This window comes from Rhincodon typus, chromosome 9, assembly GCF_021869965.1.
Source record: "Rhincodon typus isolate 14 chromosome 9, sRhiTyp1.1, whole genome shotgun sequence".
Lineage (NCBI taxonomy): Eukaryota > Metazoa > Chordata > Chondrichthyes > Orectolobiformes > Rhincodontidae > Rhincodon > Rhincodon typus.
The window spans coordinates 79,727,419-79,752,547 of record NC_063340.1 but is presented as its reverse complement, the minus strand read 5'-3'; the positions used below and the strand labels follow the sequence as shown (position 1 = coordinate 79,752,547).

At 39.2% G+C, this 25,129-nt stretch overlaps 1 protein-coding gene across 2 annotated transcripts in view; it reads right to left on the bottom strand.

Annotated features, from left to right (window-relative positions):
- The window catches only part of LOC109939021 (adenylosuccinate synthetase isozyme 2-like), a 45,626-nt gene that overhangs the window by 6,939 nt on the left and 13,558 nt on the right, over positions 1-25,129 (bottom strand). For both annotated transcript variants that reach the window (XM_048601035.1, XM_048601036.1), the window contains exons 4-9: positions 16,604-16,654; positions 15,139-15,205; positions 13,136-13,243; positions 5,003-5,084; positions 2,560-2,686; positions 61-215 (exon numbers count right to left, since the gene is read on the bottom strand). In XM_048601035.1, the coding sequence (XP_048456992.1) occupies positions 61-215; positions 2,560-2,686; positions 5,003-5,084; positions 13,136-13,243; positions 15,139-15,205; positions 16,604-16,654 (590 nt within the window). The remainder of the gene's footprint in view (positions 1-60; positions 216-2,559; positions 2,687-5,002; positions 5,085-13,135; positions 13,244-15,138; positions 15,206-16,603; positions 16,655-25,129) is intronic.

Below are 25,129 nucleotides of genomic sequence, written 5' to 3'. Positions count from 1 at the left end.
AAATTACAAGAGTTTTGGGGAGAAGAGAGTTAGAGTACCCCAACTGACTTAAAGGCTTACGTTATCTTGCTCCGTCGGAAAGGCACCAATTCCAACCCTTGTTGTATAGGCTTTCACCACTCCGTATACTTCTCCTACATTCTGAGGAGGGATTCCCAGACCTGTGCACACACCACCCACTGTGCAATTTGATGAAGTCACAAAAGGATATGTACCTTTGAAAGAATAAAAAGAGTACATTGCTGTATACAGTATTCAAGTCTGCATACAAGCGTGGATATGACTTTTAAATATAAATAGGGACACATACCTTCTTCACACCTCAATATAATTCATAGGCTGTGAAAAGCTCTGGAAGAGCCTGAAGATGTGAAAGACACTATACAAACACAAGTACTTTCTCGTAAATGGTCTTTTATAATTACAGCACTATTTTCCATAGCCCTCTGATGGAGAAACTGGATAACTATATTTTTTCATACATTTGAGTTACAGGCCACCATTTGTTTCCCATTCCTAATTGCCCTTTAACTGTGTGGCTTGCTGCCATTTCAGAGACCAGTTAAGAGTCAACCACATTGCTGTCGTCAGAAATCATACGTGGGCCAGATCAGGAAAAGACTGGAGACTTTGGGGGCTGCACGGTGGCTCAGTGGTTAGCACTGCTGCCTCAAAGCGCCAGGGATCCGGGTTCAATTCCAGCCTTGGGTGACTGTCTGTGTGGAGTTTGCACATTCTCCCCGTGTCTGCGTAGGTTTCTTCCGGGTGCTCCAGATTCCTCCCACAGTCCAAAAATGTGCAGGGTAGGTGGATTGGCCATGCTACATTGCCCATAGTGTTCAGGGATGTTTAGGTTAGGTGGGTTAGACACAGGAAATTAGGGGAATGGGTCTGGGTGGGATGGACTTGTTGGGCCAAATGGCCTGTTTCCACACTGTAGGGATTCTATGAATGTACTTGAATTCTACTTCCTTCCCAAAAGACTTTGGTCAAGCAAACATGCTTTTACAATATTTGTTCATAGTTAATGAGACTAGCTTTCAATTCCAGATTCCACTAATTAATGGAATTTTGATCTCAACAGTTGCTGTGGTCAGATTTGAACCAGAGTTCACAGCCTCTGAATTACTAGTTCAGCAACATTACCACGATACCACTGTTACCCTGACCTAGGAGATACCTTCAGTGACTATTTTTTTGATCAACTATGTTCTGGAAGTGGAAGAATGTTAATGCTAATGGATGGAATCGTTTTCACTTCAGGAATCCAATACCGCCATCAAGCTCTGCAGGTCAAACATTCCAATTAACAGTCCCTTCCCCTCTGCCTCCACCCAATATTCCTTATCCCTCTGCTGTATTTTTCTTCCATTTTGTGAATCAGCAATCCCATAGCATCCAAACGAGATCACCAATTTAAAGGCAGCTTCCTGGTGTGGGATTATCTGCACTCAAATGGTTAGACCTTTTCCAAAACCTTCACTCAGGAGCCTTTACAACCCATGGTCAGAGGAATTCTTCATCAGCCTCTGCTGAACCATAGGGTAAAGTTCGCGAATAAGACGCTTTGTATATATGCATTCCTTCTACTATTCTCCCAAGTTGTTAGATGACTGCCTACCAATTAAAAATCAAAATATACAGGTGCCAAGCATAATGCTATTTCAAGTATAAAAGACCCATGCCAGAAAATGTTAGCTAAAATACAGCTAGCGTATTTCTAGAATAACAAGTTTCATTGGCTGTTAACTACAAGAGGAAGAGTTTAATTTTAAGGCAATGCAAGTTAATCCTAAACTGAATTGAGGTACCTGAAGCATAGTTCTGCAGGTACCAGGATGAATTCAGAAGAAACTGACAGACATTGAATAGAATCCCTACAGTGTGGAAACACTTCAGTCCAACAAGTCCACACCGACCCTCAGAGCATGCCACCCAGACCAATCCCCATATAACCCACCTAATCCCTGAACACTATGGGCAATTTAGCATGGCCAATCCACCTAGCCTGCACATTTTTGGATTGTGGGAAGAAACCAGAGCACCCAGAGGAAACCCACGCAGACAGTCACCTGAGGCTGGAATTGAACCCGGGTCCCTGGTGCTGTAAGGCAGTAGTGCTAACCACTGAGCCACTGAACCGCCCATAGAATGGAACCAATGTCATATTAGAAGATAGCAATAATCAGAAAATAAGCTCGAGAGGAGGAGAGAATAAACCAAGAAGTATTTAACAAAATTACTAAAAGATCATAATGGTCTAAAAACTACCAAATATACTCGTACATTGCTGCACCCATATCTAGGTCTTTTTACAAACTTTTTAAACAAGGTTTTCTACAATGCTGTGCCTTGTGATATCACTGAAGTGCAATTTTTTAATCTTTCTGAGGGGTAAGGAAGACAGATAGATAGAGGTATCTGTTCCAGTAATGATGTAGAGATACTTCATACAACACCAGAGCTTAGAAACGAAATCCTGTACCAAAGGTAGTACTTGCAGTTATGCAGCTCTTTTAACTACTTAGTATATTTTCCAGGGATTTGATGGTGTCTTACCAAAATCAATGTCCAACAATGCTGCATTGGCTCCTTCAACTAGGATCTTCTTTTCTGGACCATGTAAAGCTTTGTACATGAAGTAGACTCCATCTCTTACCATAGGCTTGATTCTCTCCACATATCCCTGAAGATGACATCAATATCCAGTGAATGCTGAGAAACGAACCACTACTAGTGTCCAACACTCTTATTTGTGTATTACTGAGACCAGACAGAGAAAGCACAAAGCTTATAATTCTAAGCCTATTTGTTTTACTCAACTCGGAATGACTCATTCTTCTCAAAAGCAACTCTAGTGCACAGTGTCTCCTGTCTGGGATCTGCTAAATGATTTGAGCATCTCAGCGCTTCCTTCCAGTTAGCTTTCCTGCTCTAATGCTATTGGTCTTTCCTTACTCGTGTTTCTACACTATCACACCCAATTGCTGCACATCCTCACCCCATTTCAAGTACTTTTACCTTTTCCCACCACTGTCCACTCCTATGGACCCAGAAATATTATACTACTACTGTCACATCTGTGACCCTTGGAACTGGGTCTGAATTCTTCAAAGTATCTACAAGGCTGTGAAGTGGTGAGAACATAGTAGGTTCTTTAAGGAACTAGAAGCTCGTTTCCAGGTTGCAGCAAGGCATGCACATAACTGCACCCCCATCCCAGAAACAGACTGCAGAACACTCACAAATGGCACTGAGATCAGATGAGAGTGAGAGGTGATCTTACTGAAACATAAGATCTTGATATGACTAAATAGAGTATATTTTCACTTGTGTGGGAAAACAACCATGAGGGGACTTTTTTTTTTAAAACGAAGGTCTCCCTTTTAAGGCAGAGATGAAGAGTGTTTTTTCCTCTCACTAGGTCATTAACAGAGTGAAATTCTCTTCTCCAGAAGATATTGGGTGCTGGGTCTTTAAATTTAAGGCTGAGTGAGATGAATTTTTAATAGACAAGGCAGCCAAAGATTATGGCTGCACAGCGTAACGTTGAGACCACAATCAGATCAATCACGATCTTATTGAGTGGTGGGGCAGGCTCAAGGGATCAAATGACCTACTCCTGTTCCTAAGTTCTTGTGTTAGGACCAGCAATACCAATTATTTAACATACACCTAAGTTAATTGCTGACCGTTCAGTTCACCAAGCATTAAGCTTGATTTCTTCACATGTGAAACTGTAATCAATCTGTTGGAAACTAAAATACAGAAACTTTCTTTTGTCTCCATAAGCAGGGTGAGCCTTTAAATACACTTTTGGATTGGGCCTGAAATCTAATTTTAGAAGTTATCTTTATTCATTCAGATTTTTGCTGTCCTAAGTTTAGGTTTTTGTTGGTTGAGGTCTGACTTTGGGTGCAACAGATAAGAAGGAACAATTAAAACCACATAGCAGGACAACAGCCAGTCCATATTAGTCCCCTATCCCGAGGGAAAGTCATACCGGACTTGAAACGTTAACCGTTTCTCTCTCCATAGATGCTAGCAGACCTCCTGTGTTTGCTATGCTTATTCCATACATGTTCTGTGGAAGCTTAGACTCTGTGGGATCAATGGTTTTTTTCTCATTGCACATTTTCCAGCCTGAGTCCCCACCTCATCAGGAAGAAAGCTTCCCTGCCAGTTCAAATCTTACAGGGAAACCAGAAAAGACTTAAATCATTTTCACAGAAGACACTGATAAATAAAAACATTCAATTCACAGTTCAATAACAACTGGATTCTATCAACTTGAACGTGAAATCTGAAATCATCAGTGCTACACAAAAGCAATGAAAATTGATGGGGTATAAGTGTGGATAGTTGAGTGACAGTCTCCTTTCAGTTAATTCCTGATCTTTATTCATTGTTATGGCAAACATCAAATAACACGTAATTGCATTGACAATAATTTAAAACGTCAAGAAGATAATCTGCTTATCTCTTCTAATTTGAACCCCATTGTTTTGTTTGCAGAATTCTTTGAAAGGCACTTTAAACCTAAACCACGTTCTGAAAATTTTTAATTTGCATCTCCCTGCAGTAAGGGGAAACCAGTGAGATTAAATCTTACGCCAATCCAATTTGAGTGTTTCCCGGTATCTTCAAACAACTCAGCACAAGTGCATTATCTAAGTCAAGAGGGAGTTTTTACACAATGCCACTTGACCACACTAAGCCGCCATTCATTAACTGAGACCAGCGCAACACACTCAACCCAACAACCATGCGGATGAAGATCTGTTCAGAGTGTTTTGGGTGTGGATCCGGAATGACAACTCGGCAACTTTATAATTACTCTTCAGCTATACTGAACTTTTAGACCAGATCAAGATAAGCATTTGGTCTCTTTCATTTGTTCTAAAAATCTTGTTTGATTACGATCAATAATTAGCCATTGCAATTGGTTACTGGTATAATCATAAGAACAATGTACAATGAAGCTAAGTTCTGATCAGCTTACCCGAAGCTTTTCCAGTTCTCCTTCCACATCAACTTCCAGATTAGGATACATTGACATATGCTGATTTGCCAAGACTTTAAACCTGAGGAAAATAATTGAAACTCAATTAATGAAATGCAGAAACATTATGAATGCAAATTTGCAAAAAGAGAATTTTAAGGCCATTCTTACTTTCAATTGAGATAGAAATTAACTGTGAAAAGGACCAATTTCCATGAAAATCACATTCATTCTGGAGAAACATATATGTTTTGTCACTGTTAATCTGCACTGGTCAAATCAGCCGATGATTTTTATGACACAATATATGGGCATCTACATTATTACCTCACTTGGGACATAGATGCATTTGAGGGGATGCCACAGAAGCACATGATGGTGAGAACCAAAAAAGATGAGCAAGGATGATGGAGCAGAAACACTGGTAAGGATTGGTGAGGCCAAATGGCTTGTTCATGTGCTGTATGTTCTAAATGTGTCTGATATGCAATGAAAGAGTTGGCAAGATTCTTGACAGTATGATCTAAACTTGTGGGCAATTGTTTAAACTGACAGAAGCAATTCACAAGAATGGACTGTTATATGGCAACAGCACTGCTGCCTCACAGCACCAGGGACCCAGGTTCGATTTCACCCTTGGGTAACTGTCTGTGTGGCGTTTGCACGTTCTCCCTGTGTCTGCATGGTTTTCCTCTGGGTGCTCAGGTTTCCTCCCACAGTCCAAAGATGAGCAAGTTAAGTGGACTAGCCATGGTAAATTGCCCATAGTGTCAAGGGATGTGTAGGTTAGGTGGATTAGCCATTGGAAATGCAGGGTTACAGGGATAGTGGGGTTTGGGTGGGTGGGTGGAGAGGGGTGGTGAGTCTGGGTGAGATGCTCTTCGGAGAGTCTATGTGGACTTGTGGGGCTGAATGGCCAATTTCCATACTGCAGGGATTCTAAAAGGCAATAAATAAAGTTCTGAGTTTTTTCAAAACCACTGGAAGCTTTCATTTTATACTGAAATCATTGGAAATAAAATTCATCATCTCATGAATAGGGCCTAACTTGTCAAAAGCACTGACTTGAGGCCAGCACAAACCGTCTTCGGTATTCCATTTTAAGAACCAATGCCAAATATTAAAAGACAAAACACCACTAGTTTTCCAGCAACTTCGCTGTGCAGTTTAAAATTGCATGAATTTTTGATTCAGCCTTTACACTTACTTCATGGCTCATTTCCCCGAGAATTAGGAAAAAAATGTAAATAGTACATCAGCTGACTAGTTAATAAAATGACTCTCAACAAACTGTGAAATGAGAAGTCAACTAAATACTGTAAACAGTCGATTTCCACACACATACAGAAAAATGCAATTTGTATAATTTTGCAAATCAGTACTTCAAGTTCCAATTTACACCTCCTGATATCAGATATTTAGCTGTAACACAAACAAATGCTATGCTGAAACTAGTAAACTAATAACTTCAAATGCATCTACTTTAAGTACTATACATAGTTACAATTATAAGAAATGCAATTTGTCTGGACAAACAGGGTAAAAAAGAAAATCTGTGACCATTTGGTTCATGTAAGCTCATTTTAGCAAAGATTTTCCACATTTGTATATAAGGAGATGTGGAGCTAACAAAATAGTGAGAAAATTATATGGGCAAGTGTTCAGTTAGCCAAGTACCAGAGATAGTTTTTATAGCAGAATTCCCCCATTGACTCTTAAGCTCTGAAGCATACATCTTAGCAACAACTTATGCAGTAGTATCTGACAGAAAATCAAGTCCTTTCAAACTGGCGATGGTGATCAGTACCAGCAATGCCATGAAACAAGAAAATACAAAAGTACAGAAAGGACAACTATCATTGACGTGCTGATCCAGTCACAAAAATGCAATTTACAGTGTGAACATGGTTAAACAGACAGGGGAAGTATCCAGTTTGATCACTGGGATGTACCAAAGTAACCAAGTAAAGATCAATGAAGACATTATTAGCCCAATGTAGTTCAACATCTACATAGACTCCACACTTTCCCCTCTACTGCAGCATCTATTATCTTCCCAAATGATGTCAGACTGACCTTTCTGCTATTGTATAAATATATGTATTGTCTCATCGTTCACTCTTTATATGGAGGTTATCTGGATAGTGGCCCTTAACCTCATGATCAAAAACAGAAGTTGCTGGAAAAGCGCAGCAGGTCTGGCAGCATCTGTGGAAAAATATCAGAGTTAACCTTTCGGGTCCAGTGACCCTTCCTCAGAACTGGTCCTCACTGGACCCGACAAGTTAACTCTGATATTTTCTTTATAGATGCTGCCAGACCTGCTGAGCTTTTCCAGTAACTTCTGGTTTTGTTTCTGATTTACAGCATCCACAGTTCTTTCGGCCCTAACCTCAGCTTGGATCAGCTTGAACTAGTGTCCCGCTTTCCTGTCATTTAATTTAAAGTAACATTACAGATTTGCCTTTTCCAGAAAAAAGTTACTACCTTGCACACCTTCAACATTCCTGCAATAATTACTCTAAATTTTTGCTTAAAATTCAGACTGTGACCAAAAGCTTTTGTGCCACATCTGACTGTCGCCCTGTCATGGTGACCAGAATTGGTGCGATCTGACCGGTTTCCTTTCGAAAGCTAATCATTAGCATGATCTGAATAAATTATCAACTCAATCTCCTTTGTCTGTCCAACCACAACACCCACGACCATCTAATTTTCGTTGTTATCCTTTCTAGATTTTTCATATTACTGTTATGATTATCTAGATTATCACTATTTAGGAACGTTGTTTGTACCCTCCTTTGTGAATACTGTCTGTTTCAGCCCCATTCCTCATCTCCAAGTGCTACGCAATTGCATGGCAACCGAATTGGAATAGTCCATCGATAACCCTCTAGAACCACAGGTTAAGAGTGGGCACACGGATGGATGGCTGCCAGCCACCAATTGGATCAAATACCAGATTCTGTCACTGTCTTCTGTAGGTGGGGAATAAAAGCTGACTGGGAAAAAACAATTGGGCCTATACCTGAAAACACAGCTAATTAAATGCAAAAGCAGCCAGCATAAGTATTTCAAAATACTAGCTGCATACCAAACCATTGGCAGTCATCAAGCTGGAGTTTTTTGCTGGCTATTATATAAATGACATTGTTAGGACAGATAAGAAAACTAAAAATATTATCAAAAAATTGTGTTATTGAAACTGTAGGTTGACAGGACCAACTGTGGGACTGAGTGATTTCTGTGGAGATACTTTACAAGCTCCTTAAAATACTTCAGATTTTTAAAGAAAAAATATTCACGGGATGCGGGCATTGCTGGCTAGACCAGCATTTATCATCATCCCTAGTTGCCTTTGAGAAGTTTTCTTGAATCATTGCAGTCCATTTACTGTAGGTGGACCCTCAGTGCATTAGGGAGGGAATTCCAGAATTTTAACCCAGTCACTCTGAAAGAACAGGTGATACATTTCCAAGACTGAATGATGAGTGGCTTTCAGGGGAACTTACAGGCAGTGGCATTCCCATGCATCTCCTGTTCTTGTTCTTCTACTTGGAAGAGGTTGAGTGTGTGAAAGATGTTGTCCAAGAGCCTTAGTGAATTTCTGCAGTGCATTTTATAAATGGTATACGCTGCTGCTATGGAGCATCGGTGGTGGTGGGTGTGGATGTTTGTGGATGTGGTGCCAACTAACAGGGCTGCTTTATCCTGGATCGTGTCAAGTTTCAGTGTTTTTGGATTCACACCTATCCAAACATGTAGAGTATTCCATCGCACTCCTGACTTGTGGCCTGCATATGGTGCATAAGCTTGGGGGAGTCAGGAGGCAAATTACTCGCTGAACAATTCCTAGCCTCTGACCTGGTCTTGTCGTCACAGTACCTTTATGGCGAGTAGAGTTCAGTTTATGCGCAATGGTAACCCAAGGATGTTGACAGTGAAGGATTCAGTGATGGTGATACCATTGGATGTCACAGGGTGATGGTTAGATTCTCTTTCATCAGGGATAGTCATTGTCTGACATTCGTGTTATCTGTCACTGTTCAGCCCAAGCCTGGATATTGACTAGGTCTTGCTGCATTTGAACATGGACTGTTTCCATATATGAGGAGTTGTGAATGATGTTGAACAGGTTATTGCTAAGTAAGAGCTGCTTGATATCATTGTTGATGATACCTTTCATCATTTTACTGATGATCAGGAGTAGATTGATGGGGTGGTACTTGGCTTTTTATGTACTGGATATATCTGGGCAATTTATTGTATTATTAGGTAGATGCCAGTGTTGTAGCTGTACTGGAAGTAGCTTGGCTCAGGTCATGTTAAGTTCTGGAGCACAGTCTTGACTATTATTATAGGAATGTCTTCAGGGCCCCACAGTCATTGCAGTAACCTGTGCCACCAAATGATAACATGCTGAACAAATTGAAATGGCCGCAGACAGGCATCTGTGGTGATGGAGACCTCTGGAGGAGGGAAGGACGGATGATCCACTTGGCACTTTTAGCTGAAGATTGTTGTGAATGCTTCAGCCTCCTCAGTTTGCATTTACACACATGAACATAAACAGCAAACTGCTGAAAGAGGAAAAGGACAGAATTCAATGTTCTGACACAGAATTCAAAGTTGGTTTCTACTTCAGTAATTTGTTCAGAACTGGACCTTAAATGGGTGGAAGCACACAGAGATCATACCTATGAACAAACATAGATCATACATATGAACATACGAATTAGGAACAGGAGTTGACCAATCAGCTCCTTGAGCCTGCTCCACCATTCAATAAGATCATGACCGATCAGAGTGTGGCTTTAGCTCCATAATTCTGCCGAGTCCCAATATTGTATGGCCCCCTCGTTTAAAAATGTAAATTTACCTAAAAAAAAATTAAATGGCCCTGCCTTCATCACACTCTGGGGAACAGAGTTCTACAGACTCATGGCCCTCAGAAAAAAATTCTCACCTCCAAATTAAATGGGATACCTATTAAACTGCATCCCTTAGTTCTAGTCTCTCCCACAATGGACAACATCCTTTCAGCAACCAACCTGTCAAGCCCCCTCAGAATCCTGTGCAAGCCAATGAGATTGCCTGTTATAATTCTAAACTTCAAAGGATAAAGCTCTGCCTGCCCAACCTTCCCTAAGATAACTGTACCCACATCCTAAGTATCAGTAAGGCAAACTTTCTCTGAACTACACCCGATACATTTATTTTGTTTCTCAAATAAAGAGACCACAACTGTGCATAACACTTATGATGTGGTCTCACCAATGCCCCATACAACCACAGCAAAAGATCCCTACTTTTACATTTCACTTCACTTACAATTAAAAACATAAAAAACTAGTCTATGTGAAAGAGGATAATCCTGCCTAATTATCTTGCAAATGCCACCAATTACTAAAAGCAGAAAAAGCATTGGAAACAGCATTCTCAGAAAAGGGGAAGACAAGATTTCAAGTCAATGATCTTCCATCAGAAAATATGTTCACTACACTTGCCCCTGAACATAGTGCTATCTGACCTGTTGAATATTTACCAGTGTTTTCTGTTTTTCTTATTTCAGCTTTCCAGCATCACTGATGGTAGAGCATGGTAATGGAGTAAGGTCGAGTCAAAACATTTGTCACCCCTACCCCAATCTTTATTATGTGGAGTCTGTCCATTTCAGTGCACAGTAACTTTGTTTCTTTTTGTTGCATGTGGTTCTTAAAGTGGACAACTGGTGAGCAGCCTGCAGTGCGCTTGCTGGGCTACTGCATGCACTACAATTTACTGGAACATGGGTAAGGATGGATGTACAAGATTTAAGTCATAATGTTACCAACATATACCATGTAGGTAAGGAAAGGGATGTGACTGAGGTTGGATCCAGGTGGCACTTCAGAAGTGGCAGTGCAAGAGTGGGAAAAGAAAATATCACTGGAGATGATCTGGCTACGATTAAAAGGGTAATGTAGACTCAAATAATTAAAAACAATAATTACTCTTTTTAAATGAATGTCGGAATTGTATCACGTCAGAGATTCATTCCCAAGTGAAGCTTGATTGAATATCTTTGACATCTGATGTTTCCAGATAATTCAATATATTAATTTAACAGCAGGAATACCAGTAACACACACTGTGTTTAATCACTTACATCTCCTGTCAAATATAGAAACAATATTTGTGTTTTTTATGTACTTGTGTATATATGTGGTGGGGAATGGAGGGGAAAAAAAATGAAATATTTAAGCTTATGTGGTACCTTATCATATTAAAATGTCTCACAGCATCTCACATACATGGATTGTTGAAGGTTATGCAGAGAAACGTGGCAACTACATAATGCTGACATCATTGCACCACTGAGATGAATAACTAATCTGATTTGTGATTTGGTGTTTCAGACACATTGCAGTTTCAGATACGGTAGCATATATGTGTAGTGGAATGGGTGACACTTCAAAATACATAACACCATATTACATGAGTCAATTTTGTTTATACATTAGTTTTGCCAGAAACAAAACATCTAATTCAAGGACATACACTATTCAAATACCAAAAAACCTAAAATTTGGTTACAGGAAAACTGAAGCTTGATTACTGGGCACCTTGTTGTGATCAATTTGTGCTGTTAAATGACCAAACAAAGTATGTGTGTTGGCGGAAAGCCACATTTAAAGATCAAGGAGCAATTGAACATTTTCAATTTTGTTGTCATTCACACACAGATAAAGTGATCAGTGCCCAATAGAGGGAGCTCTTACAGACTAAACAAGACCATAAGTAGTAGAACAGGGGCAGGCTGTTTGGCCCTTGAATCTGCTCCATCATTCAAGAGTATTATGGGTGACCAGACATTCCTCAAGGTCCACTTTCCTGCCCTTTCCTGCTTTGCTGAGTGATCAAGAATCTATTCGTCAGGACCTTACAACATCAGGTAAATATAAAAGTGGCAGATTATCATAAACAGTGTACAAAAAGGACAGTCTTTAAAACAAGTCACAAATGTTTAGACAACTTAAGCCTCCTTTATCTGAAAGCATAATTAGTTTTGGGAGTCGGTGTTTATTCCTGTGACCTAAACGTACCTTCAGCCCTCTCTGTATTTTTCAGAATGTCCTTATCATAATGATACACCTATATGCTAATTTGTTTTGATCGATAAGCAAAATTTCATGCACGTTTAGGTTAGCTTTGTTGTCAGCAGGGCTAATATTATGCTTAGTGATCAGTAATTATTTAAATCCCTTCATAGCTTTGTTGGCAGGTTCCTTCTGCATGGTTCAGGTTTACTGTTTGTGTGTGTAAAATTCACATTGAAATCTGCCATCTCCTTACTCATCAGCTAATTTTGAGACTATGTTGTGGTTGATGTCATCAGTCTCGCTTACAATGGTCACCTTGAAAACAGAATTGTAAAACCAATTTTGACTCTAATCTTATGGGTCTTCATCTTTGCAAAAAAGTTTACTTGCTTTCCTTACTGGCAACATCTACAGCAGTGCTGCCCACTGAGTTAACCATTAGCCACAAAGCAACAGGAAGTCTTATTTGGTTAATTGCATTTCTGATTAGTAAATGAAGAAATGAGTAACAGACAATGCCATTTATAATGTGATCTCAGTAGTTATATTCACATGGTATATTAGTTTCTAATCAACCTGTTCTGGGATATCATACATCTCTGGAACAGATGGGTTATGAACCCAGGCTTACTGGCTCAGAGGTAGAGATACTACCACTGTACCACAAGAGCCCGTTATTCACATGGTATAAGCATATGCACTTTAACTTATTTGTGTAGGTGTTTGTAAAATGGCAACAGCAAAATCAGAATGTACAAGTTTTTTTTGACTATTGTATGTTTTAAATCCTTGGTTACTACTTAGTAATTATCTACTGAAACAGCATGCAAAATGGGCTAAAATATCAGACATCAGCACACAGAAAATATCAGTAATAATGAATGAGAAGTGGAAGCTGTAATTTGTGAGCTTGAGTAACAGAAGTAACCATACCGGGCCAGCAGAAGAAAGCAAGTTCAACCAGTAATCAATAGTTTAAAAGTGGATGAAACAAACAGATATCTAGCTGGTTAGGTGAACAAGAACATGGAACATTAGCACATTCAAATACCTTTCTGAAAAGGAATCAAAATCAGTCAGAAGATCACATATCCTAAGCCCACTTCGAGATGCTTTTGAAGAATACACTGGTCCGATCCCCTTCTTTGTGGTGCCCAAGCTATAAAAATAAATAATAAATCAATAAATTTGAAACATACATTTTATTTGATTAAGCAGTCAATAATTGTTTAATCTACGTATCTAATTAAGTAGATGACCACTGGAAACAAAATGGTTTCTGTTAACATGCATTGAAATGGTTAAAATTAAAACAAAATGATTAAAATTTTAAAAAAGTAAAAATAGACAAGTGCTAGTTAAAAATCAAATCAGCCATAGTGTGTTGTTAATATGTAGAAAAAGTCATGATTTTAAACACCGTGGAAAACATAATGGCATTTTACGTTTAGATGGGGCCCTCTTGTGGTGCAGTGACAGCTTCCCTACCCCTGGACTGGGATGACTGGGATGACTGGGTTCAAGTCCCACGTGTTCCAGAGATGTGTAATAACATCTCTGATTAGGAAAAAAATAGTTTAAAGAAAGGCACAAGAGCCAACAATAGTTTCCAGCTTAATGCCATGAACATTATTGTTAGGTCAATCTAAAAAAAAACAGAATTTCAATTCAGCTAAACACAAGTGGGGGTCATTATAAATAAATCCTTACATAACTGCAGTTCTAAAGGAACAAACTAAATGGCTCTGTTTCAAACGTCTACAAAGACAGAAATCACACGACACCAGATTATTGTCCAACAGTGCTCTGAAAGCTTGTGGTTTCAAATAAATCTATTGGACTATAACCTGCTGTCGTGTGACTTCTGACTTTGTCCACCCCAGTCCAACTCTGGCATCTCCAAATCAAATGTCTACATATATCTGTGTAATCAGAAACAAACAACGACTTGCCACTGAAAGCTGCGATGAGGTAGAAGTATGCAGATTTAAAAGGCTCTAATTTACTATTTTTTAAAAAAATGGTCAGCATTACTTAAAGCACAAAAGGGTGCAAAAGATTTTGCATAAATTTCTTCTCAACTTTTGTTTATTCCTTTTCTGAGTTATACAAAGATAATATGATGTAACTTTAATATGGAAATTAGCTTACATCTGGGCTAATTGTTTTCTGACTCTAGAACCCAAAGACTAAATGTGACCTCAACTCACCTCTTCAATACCACAGCGTACCTGCTGCTCTAATTAGTTGCTGCATCTGCCCCCATACCCATTTATGCATAATCTTTTAATTTAAGGCTATTTTTATTTAACCCAAAAAAGGAGTCACTGACTTGGAGTCTGAAATTTCCATGTATTTTCTAATCTAAAAAGTCCCTGAACAAAAACAATTAAATTCTCAGTTACAGGAGACTGTATTTACTCAACACTAACCTTGGGATCACACAGGAACACAGTTATACAGTAACAACCAAATAGTATATCATGAGTGCATGGTACATCATACAATTTGAATTACCAATATCATCAGATTCTTTAATGTATTAAAAACATAATGTAGCCCACTATGTGTACGTGGCACCATGAAATGCTTAAATGCTAATTTAATATTTTAAGAAACATAATAACAAGCTCCCAATCTACGAGGTAAGTAGGCATGGTGGTGGGTAAAGTAGGAATTTGAAGTTATAGGTTTTATCTACTGCATAGAAAGATGGTCGAAATAGTCTCCTTGTGTGCTGTAAGGTTTTACAACACATCATTGTTGATGCATTCCTAGGTTCAGGGGAGTCACTTCTTAGTCAACATAGGTTAAGCTTTGGCAATTCAAAAAGCTAGAATTATTATTGGAAGAGTCAAAAAAGTCATGTCACTAATCACTAGGTTTAATGCTAATACACAAGTAATGCTATTGCAAAGACCCAGCTTTGAATAGAAGAGACCAAATGGTTCCTTTTAGTGTGAAAGATACCATTTATTATGAAAGCTATGAGTTATCAAATTCTACTTTAGAGAAATGCTAAAAACATTTCCCTGGAAACATGTAAATCCTTACTTTTTTCCTGCTTGTTGTTGCCTCTGTTGCTCCTGAGCACCATCAGCAGCTTGGTGGAAATCAAACACTTAAAAAGAAACAGATAAAGGCTTGATCTTGCTGCACTCATTAACTGATGTACAATAATACACAAATTGTTCCAAGTATTCTTGCCTTGACTACTCTCAAAAAAATCAACCTGTTAGTATCTGTACTGTGTCCAAACACAATGATCTAGGAGGTTACAATCTTCATTTGCATACATCCTTTCAGTATACCCTTCAATCTATTACACATTTAAAGAGATAGAAATACTTACAGTTAACCTTTCACCAATATTACAGCATATTAATATTACCAATAATTTATGTTCATGGTTTCAACAACAAAGAACAATATGTTTGTGGCTCTTTCTTTGGCATTTAGATTCGTATACAGTAATTCACTTCAACCAATACTGTCTCTTGCATAAAAGCAGAGCACTGCAGGTACTTGAAAAATAAGATAATTAAAAAGTGTTGGAGAAACTCAGCACATCTGGCAGCATTTGTGCAGACAGAAACTGAGTTGATGTTTCAAATCCACTATAACACAACTCTTCGGTGCTTGATGCTGTCAGACCGTCTGGGTTTCCCCACCACTTTTAATACTATCTCTTGCAGTTCTGTCAAAATAAACCTCTAAGATTTTTTTTGGGCGAGGTACTAATTCTGATCAAAGTAGGTCAGATCCTGAATCCTGAACAATCCAGGCTCTAGGCAGACTTTATGCAACTAACCAGATTGTGATATGTATTTAACATGCAACGGCATGAAAATCCTGTAATAATATAGCTGATAAACTTTACATCAAGTAAATAACATTGTAGTTTCCAGTGGAAATCTTGATGACTTTATTTTCTCAATGTGTCTGCTGAACTACTCTGGTCCCCGTTCTGATCAAAGTTCACAAACTTGAAATATCAACTTTTTTTTAAAAAACTTTCTCCATACATGTTGCCAGACTTCCTGAGTGAATATTTGCAGCATTCTTGTCCTCCTTCAGACTTCCAACATATTAACATTTTGTTTTTGCTGATTTAGTTTGCACTGTGAGCCCATTACACTGTGAAAACAATTAAGCAGCTTCAGTTCACAGCTAAATTTGCGACTGACACAAGGGGAAGGGATTTTCTGAAGGTTCAAATGCAGGTGCTATTATACAGCATCCAATCACAATCTTTTACTGGAGGTTACAAAAACAGATGAGCTGTGTTTCGTAATAAGCTGTGGATTTTTTTCAAGGAAATAAAAAAAAAAATTGAGCAAAGAGGGGAAAGAGATAACAATATCCACCATCACAGTTGGAAATTAAATGTTTTCACTGGGCATAGAAAGTGTTGTGTAAGCTCAAACTGTGGAAGGAGTAGCAAGGTAATGCAGCCTACATAAAAAGCAAGAGGAGTTCGGTTTTCAGTGAACATTTTAATAGTTATAATTCAACTTACCAATATGAGCTCTGTCTGAAATGATCAGTCTATTCTCCCAATCTTGAAGACCTGAAGATAAACAAAAAGTTATTACACTTAATAAAAATGGCAAAGAAGGAAAATCTTTATTCATGTGGCACAATACCCATAAGTGCTGCACATGGTAAATTCCTTTCGGAAACAGTGACTATTAATCAAACAAAAACAGAAATTGTTGGAAAACCTCAGCTGGTCTGGCAGCATCTGTGAAGAAAAAAAATCAGAGTTAATGTTTTGGGGTTCTGAGGAAGGGCCACCAGACTCAAATCGTTAACTCTGATTTCTTTTCTTCACAGATGCTGCCAGACCAGCTGAGGTTTTCCAGCAACTTCTGTTTTTGTTCCTGATTTACAGCATCTGCAGTTCTTTTGGTTTTTATTAACTATTAATCAAACCTGGTGAAAATCCTGGTTCACTGAAGTCCATAAACATCAGCGAGATTCTGGGTGATGATGAAATATTAAAGAAATAGAGACTCTTTGCTTTGATTGTCATCTCAATGCACAGGTAATAGATAGTTTTTAAAGAAAACTAATTTGAAGTCAGCACTTCAGAATGCACTCCCTCAGTACTACACGAGAACATTCACATCCTAGACTAGTTTTGAGTCTTCAACTTTCAGACCTAAACAAGGTGGTGTTATCAACTCAGCCAATTTGAGACCTAACCTCAAAATTCTACAGCAAAGAAGGCCCATTAAGTCCACCTTGTCAATGCCCTGAAAGAGCAATCCATTTAGCCCCATTCCCTCTTAAATCGTTAGCTTTCAAATAATTATCCACTTTCCTTTTAAAAATGTGTGGATTCTGCCTCCACCATTGTTACTGAATATAAAGTTCTTAGCCTCTTCCTTCATTCACATCATCTTACATTTACATGCTGTAGTTACCAACTTAATCATGGCGAGCCTTTAATGCTTTGCCCCAGCTAAACGTTTTAGATAAATAGTTGAGGGGGGAAAAAATACAGGGTGATGAGGAAACAGAGCTGATCGGAAAGCTATATCAAAACACGTGACGGGTTGGATAGCCAAGACCATATCATGTTATTTTCTGCATTTTTATTTGTGGAGAAAAGGACTGTTTAAAACCAAAGTCTGTGGAGGAATTGCTGCACTTCTAAGAAATGTTTACTGAAACTGCATGCAAGTTACTCACACTGCTTTATTCAAGCAGTAGGGGAAGCTGTTTGTATGTGGCATTGGGCAGCAACAAGTAGCTGATTGGTTTGTGCAATGTGACCAGTCATAGTAGCGAAATAACATCAGCCTGACGACAACTGATTGGTACCTGGGCAGCCGAACAGCTTGTAGTGTGAACAAAACTGAGAAGCCTTCAGACTGCTGGAACTGCAGATGGTGTATTTCTCTTGGCAGTAAAATAATGAAACCTAAGAAAGCTATATTTTTTCCCCACTATTTGCTGTAATCTGCTGTCTTTAACCAACAGCTAGTGTACCGATCACTCAATGCCTCCTGCAAAAAGTGAAAAGACCCAGAGAAAGGAAACTGAAGAACAAAGTCCAACCCAGCTGGTTCACTAATGCCCTTCAGGGGAAGGAAATTGCCATCCTTACCTGGTCTGACCTACATGTGACTTCAGACCCACAGTAATGTGGTTGACTCTTAAGTGCCCTCTGGGCAATTAGGAACGGGCAATAAATGCTGCCTAGCCAGCGAAGCCCGCATCCAGTGAAGGAATAAAGAAGAAAAGCAAAACGATCATCCCAATAAACCATGTGAGCTAGTGTTAGTGAATTGTAGTTCCAAGGTTTTAATTTCAAACCACCCAGAAACCAATTTGTTTTTTGTTTGCATTATACTTGTCTGTGAACCTATAGAAGTTTTTAAAGAGGGGGGAGGCTTAGAGTTTTAACTAGTAGAGCTTTATGTTGACAGTTCATAGCTGTTTACTTGTGATTAGAATTTACTTACTTTTAAGAAAAAGTATAGGAACCTAGTCAGTAGTTTGTTAATTTGATTCCAACAAACAGGTAAATTGGAAGACTCTGGGAGTAGTAGAGCTTGAGAATCAGGACTTTCCAAAGTGAGTTGTTACAAGAGATTGTGGTTGATCCAGGATCATTTTGAAACAGAGTGGGTTGGGTGTTTTGTGTGTGGTATTAGTAAGAAATAGCACTGAATGTTGTAAATGATTTCCTGCAGATGGCAGAGTTGTCCTTGACAATATGAAGTGAATGTCCAAAAACAGGTTACTTGAATTGGCATGCAAGCTGGCGGTGGCTTTGCCTGATAAAGCTAATAGAGCAGATATAATTGAAGTTCTAACACAGGATGTAAGTTCAGTAGAAATACAGAACAGACCAGATAACTCCAAGTAGTGAAACACCAGGATCAGGTGATATTCAGTTATGGTTGCAGCTTCAAAGTTAAATTGCCATAGTCCTACCAGACCATAGAGAAACAACTGGTGGTGGTTTAACCTGAGGATCACCATGTCTCAGGTGAGGGGAGAGGTGGAGAAGGAGAGTCCTTCATAGTAACCTCAGCCAGTGCTGGAATTGATGCTGGTGGTGGCATCACTCTGCATGGCAAACTAACTGTCCAGCCATCTGAGCTGACTGACCAGCTTGAGCATAAAGAAACGATGAAGAAGCTGGAGACTGAATTCCAAAAAGGGAGGAAATGATAAAGAAAGAGACAGAATTAAAAAAGACAGGAAATGGAATAAAATTAGAATCGCAAAACAAAGGGAAGATGAGAGACCGAGAACATGAATTATTCCTCATAAAATGTTTTGTGTAGACAAAAAGATGACAACAAACGTTGATGAAGACTCTGAGGAGGTGAATCAGAGTTACAATCTAAAGTCCAGAAACAAAATCTTTGAATTTGTACAGGTCCTGTCAAAATGTGAGGAAAAGGATGGGGAAGCATTTTTTACGCTTATTGAGAAAATAAGTGAGTTTGCCAAACGGAGCCTGGACTTTGCTCATGCAGAGTACGTTAACAGAAAGCAAAGGAAATTTACACTTCATTGTCAGAGGTAGTTTTAGGGATTATGACGCCATAAAAAAAGCTACATTGACTGCATAGGAGTTACTTCCTGAGTCAAAAACAGAAATTGCTGGAGAAACCCAGCAGATTCAAGTTGAAACACTAACTCTGCTTTCTTCCCACAGATGCTGCCAGACCTGCTGAGTTTCTCCAACAATTTCTGTTTTTGCTTCAGATCTCAGAATTCGCAGTTCTTTGCTTTATTTTAGTTCCTGAGGTTTATAGGCAAAAGTTCTGGAATTTTCAAACCTAAACTGAATTTGAAAGAGTTAAGCAAAGTAATTTTGATAAGTGGATAGACACTTTAGAAACTGAAATGTGTGAAGTTCTTAGAGAGATTATTCTCTGAGGAATTTGAAGACTCACTACCTTCTGCAAAGAGGAAAAAAGAAGCATACATAAGGTCCAGGTGACTGAAAACAGATGAAGCTTTGGAAGAATATCGGGAAAGTAGGACCAATCTGAAACGAGGAATTAAGAGGGCTAAAAGGGGTCATGAAATATCTTTAGCAAACAGGGTTAAGGAAAATCCCAAAGTCTTTTATTCGTACATAAGGAGCAAGAGGGTAACCAGAGAAAGGATTGGCCCACTCAAGGGCAAAGGAGGGAAGTTATGCGAGGAGTCAGAGAAAATGAGTGAGATTCTTAATGAGTACTTTGCGTCGGTATTCACGAGGAGAGGGACATGACAGATATTGAGGTTAGGGGTAGATGTTTGATTACTCTAGGTCAAGTCAGCATGGTGGGGTGGGGGGAGTGTTGGGTATTCTAAAAGGCATTAGGTTGGACAAGTCCCCAGGTCCAGATGGGATCTAACCCAGGTTACTGAGGGAATCGAGGGAGGAAATAGATGGGGCCTTAACAGATATCTTTGCAGCATCCTTGAGCACGGGTGAGGTCCCGGAGGACTGGAGAATTGCTAATGTTGTCCCCTTGTTTAAGAAGGGTAGCAAGGATAATCCAGGTAATTACAGACCGGTGAGCCTGACATCAGTGGTGGGGAAGCTGCTGGAGAAGATACTGAGGGATAGGATCTATTTACATTTGGAAGAAAATGGGCTTATTAGTGATTGGCAGCATGGTTTTGTGCAGGGAAGGTCATGTCTTACCAACTTGATAGAATTCTTTGAGGAAGTGACAAAGTTGATAGATGAGGGAAGGGCTGTAGATGTCATATACATGGACTTCAGTAAGGCATTTGATAAGGTTCCCCATGGTAGGCTGATGGAGAAAGTGAAGTCGCATGGGATCCAGGGTGTACTGGCTAGATGGATAGAGAACTGGCTGGGCAACAGGAGACAGAGAGTTGTAGTGGAAGGGAGTTTCTCAAAATGGAGAACTGTGACCAGTGGTGTTCCACAGGGATCTGTGTTGGGACCACTGTTGTTTGTGATATACATAAATGATCTGGAGGAAGGTATAGATGGTCTGATTAGTAAGTTTGCAGATGACACCAAGATTGGTGGAGTAGCAGAAAGTGAAGGGGACTGTCGGAGAATGCAGCAGAATATAGATAGATTGGTGAGTTGGGCGGAGAAATGGCAGATGGAGTTCAATCCAGGCAAATGAGAGGTGATGCATTTTGGAAGATCCAATTCAAGAGCCAACTATACGGTAAATGGAAAAGCCCTGGGGAAAATTGATGCACAGAGAGATCTGGGTGTTCAGGTCCACTGTATCCTGAAGGTGGCAACGCAGGTCGATAGAGTGGTCAAGAAGGCACACGGCATGCTTTCATTCATCGGACAGGGTACTGAGTACAAGAGTTGGCAGGTCACGTTACAGTTGTATAGGACTTTGGTTCGACCACATTTGGAATACTGCATACAGTTCTGGTCGCCACATTACGAAAAGGATGGGGATGCTTTGGGGAGAGTGCAGAGGAGGTTCACCAGGATGTTGCCTGGTATGGAGGGCGCTAGCTATGAAGAGAGGTTGAATAGATTAGGATTATTTACGTTAGAAAGACGGAGGTTGAGGGGGAACCTGATTGAGGTCTACAAAATCATGAGAGGTATAGACAGGGTGGATAGCAAGAAGCTTTTTCCCAGAGTGGGGGACTCAATTAGTAAGGGTCACAATTTCAAGGTGAGAGGGGAAAAGTTTAAGGGAGATATGCGTGGAAAGTTCTTTACGCAGAGGGTGGTGGGTGCCTGGAACGCGTTGCCAGCGGAGGTGGTAGAGGCAGGCACGATAGCGTCATTTAAGATGTATCTAGACAGATACATGAATGGGCAGGGAGCAGAGGGATCCAGATCCTTGGAAAATAGGCAACAGGTTTAGATAGAGGATCTGGATCGGCGCAGGCTCGGAGGGCTGAAGGGCCTGTTCCTGCGCTGTAATTTTCTTTGTTCTTTGTAACAACCCATACTGGGGTTCATGATTATGAGCTGATCCATAAAACTGAATGATTTCTGCATCACCCGCAAAAATTTGAAAGGGATCGAAAGTGGGAAGGTGAAAGGAAGGAGTAAAGAATAGATCACTGGGAATGCCCCAAGAATTCCTCCACAGGTCAGAAGAAAAAGTAGAGTGGAGGTGAAAATCAAAGTTTGAAGTGTTTCTGCTGTAGCAAAGTGGGAAACACTCATTCAGAATGCTTGAATTTGAGAGGAAAACTATGGGACTTATTGGCGTACATAAGAATTAGTCAGAAAAGAGAACTACCATAGATCAAATTGTAGCTGTATCTACAAGTATGCGATTGGGGATAAATACTGCCATGAGTCCTGGAGAGGTACATAGGGTACCTAAGAGAGATAAAGGGCTTTGCTCTAAACAGTGATGCAGGGTAGACTGGAAGAAACTTTTCCCATTGTTGGAGAGATCAATGATCAGGGGGCATATATTTAAGGGAAGGGACAGAAGGTTTAGAGGAGATATGAGGAAAACCTTTTCTCCCCCAACAGGTGATGGTGGAAATTTGGAATTCACTGCCTGAAAGGGTGGTAGAGGCAGAAACCCTCAAGATTTAAATTGTTCTTAGATATGCACTTGCAATGCCAAAGCATATGAGGCTACAGGCCAAGTGCTAGAAAATAGTTAGGTGTTTTTTTTTGACCAACATGGACATGATGTGCTAAAGGGCCTTTTTTGTGCTGCAGATCTCTGTGGCTCCAAGCAATATAACTATAACTGTACTAAGGGATACAAGTGATGCTCAAACTCTCTTCCTGGAGAAGGATTTGGTTTTCTCTCCATAAAGTTCAATGAAAGTTAAACTGTCAGTAAACGGGATAAGTAGAGGCTATATCCTCTATATTGTATCATACAAAGTCCAACTGAAATGTAACTTATGATTTGGACTAGAGGTAGTTGGCATAGTTAAGATATTACCCATGGACAGTGTGGATTTACTCCTGGGGAATGATTTGGCTGGAGTGAAAATTATACCTTCAGATATAATCATGGAAAGTTCAAATGATGCTGAAAAGAATGCCTTGCAAAAACAGGTTGAGTATCTTTCCATCGTGTCCGGTGACTAGAGAAATGGCTAAATAAAGTTAATCATCACTAGTGACACTAATATCGCACACAAATGTCAAGGGAGTCAAAAATACATTTAGGACTGAGGACAATGCAAAAGAACTGTTGGCATGTCTTCATTAATTGAGGCTCAAGAAACAGATCCAGAGTTAAATAATTTGGTACAGACAGTTCACACTGAAGTTGAAGCTGAAGGACTTCCATAGTGCTGTTATATTAAATATGGAGCTCTGTTGATGAAACAGAGACATCCTCATAGACCTGCAGCTGAAAAATGGACGGTTGTTTATCAAATTGTTGTCTTGCCTCGATATCATAAGGAGATATTACAAGTAGCAAATGAATTTCCCGTGTCAGGACACGGGAAGTGATGAAAGGCAAGCACTGATAAAGAGGTATTTTAGAAGGCGAAGACTTCACAAAGATGTGGTCCAATTCTGTAAAACATATTATACATGTCAGGTCATAGGAAGACCTCAACAAATAATTAAACCAGCATCTCTGATACTTAGACCATATTTTTAAGAACCACTTAGTCAGCTGTTGGTAGAATGTGAAGAAATATTATTAAAAGCAAAAAGACATCAGTATACTTTTACCTTTATGAATATGACAACTCAATTTCCAGAGTTATCCCTTAAAGGACTATTACAGCTAAAATAATAGGAAAAAAGTTAACCGTTTTGTTTACTTCTTATGACTAGTAATTCAGAAACAATCTGATCAAGGTTTTAACTTTATGTCTAGAGTTTTCCAGGACATTAGCAGCAAGATATAAAACAGTTAAAGTCAGCTACATATCCTCTATTCTTGTCAGGCAAGGGAATTAAAGATTATGGGGAAGATGGGATTGTGGAACGTTGGGGAAAAAAACAGATCAGCCCAAATTTAATTGAATAGCACAGCAGGTTTAAACAGCGAATGGCCTACTCTGGTTCCTATCGTGTGTCCACAGGACTCTAGCAATTATCCAATTAGACAATATCTTGGATACAAAGACAACGGTGTAATGACAGACTGGGTAATTTGCCTGGAAGTAAGGCAATGAAGAGGCCATCAGTTTTAGGGTGTTTAAAATTGTGAAGAAAATTGGCAAGGGGATGCCTTTTCACCTAGAAAGGGAACTCTGAATAAGGAGATTTTTTTTCGCTAGGTCTTTCGCCCAATCTCTAGTTGCCTCTACAGATGGAACAAGAACCCCATGATATGAAATACGGGCCTTCGTACATATCATATGTGGAATAAGATGCCCAGGATTAACAACTGCCTGTTAAATACTGTACATTGCACATGGAAGATTATTTAGGAAACCTGGATACTTGAAATCAATAAAAATAAAATTGGTGTTGATGCAATTTTTAAAAATAAAAACACATTCTCATAAGCAATAGGCCTTTTGAATGTGGCAATTAATCCACAAAATTCACAAACAATACTGAACATGAATAACATTGTCAATTTAAATCTCATCAGAAATCGACACAAAAACACAATGGGAGTTATTTTATTCTACAGGCATTCCTTGAACACTCAATGTGTTAAGTTGGCTCATATTAACATTTTCCTATGAACTGTACCTTTAACAATTCAGTCATGGGAAACATTAAATTTTCTATGACGTTTTATTCAACATGTAAACATTTTAAACAATCTGCTTCATTTTTAATATGAAATTAAACCACCACTTCGGTCTAATTGCAATGAGATATGTTTACACTTAAACTAGTCTTCAATGGATCCACTTTCTCCCAGACACCATGTTCCATTGTCCTTCTCATTGTTTGCTAGCATGGAAAGATGACATCCATCTTAAGTCTAGTTATTGTGAAACTATCTGGTTTAAAAGTGCAAATTATCCTTTTTTTGTGAGTGTGAAGTGAGTTTTCCCCATCACAATAGTCTTAAATTCTGTATATTAATGACTCAAGACCAGCAGACATAAAATTTGATTCAAGACAGTGACGAAAAAAAGTCTATAATTAATTACTTTGCCTGACAAGCTT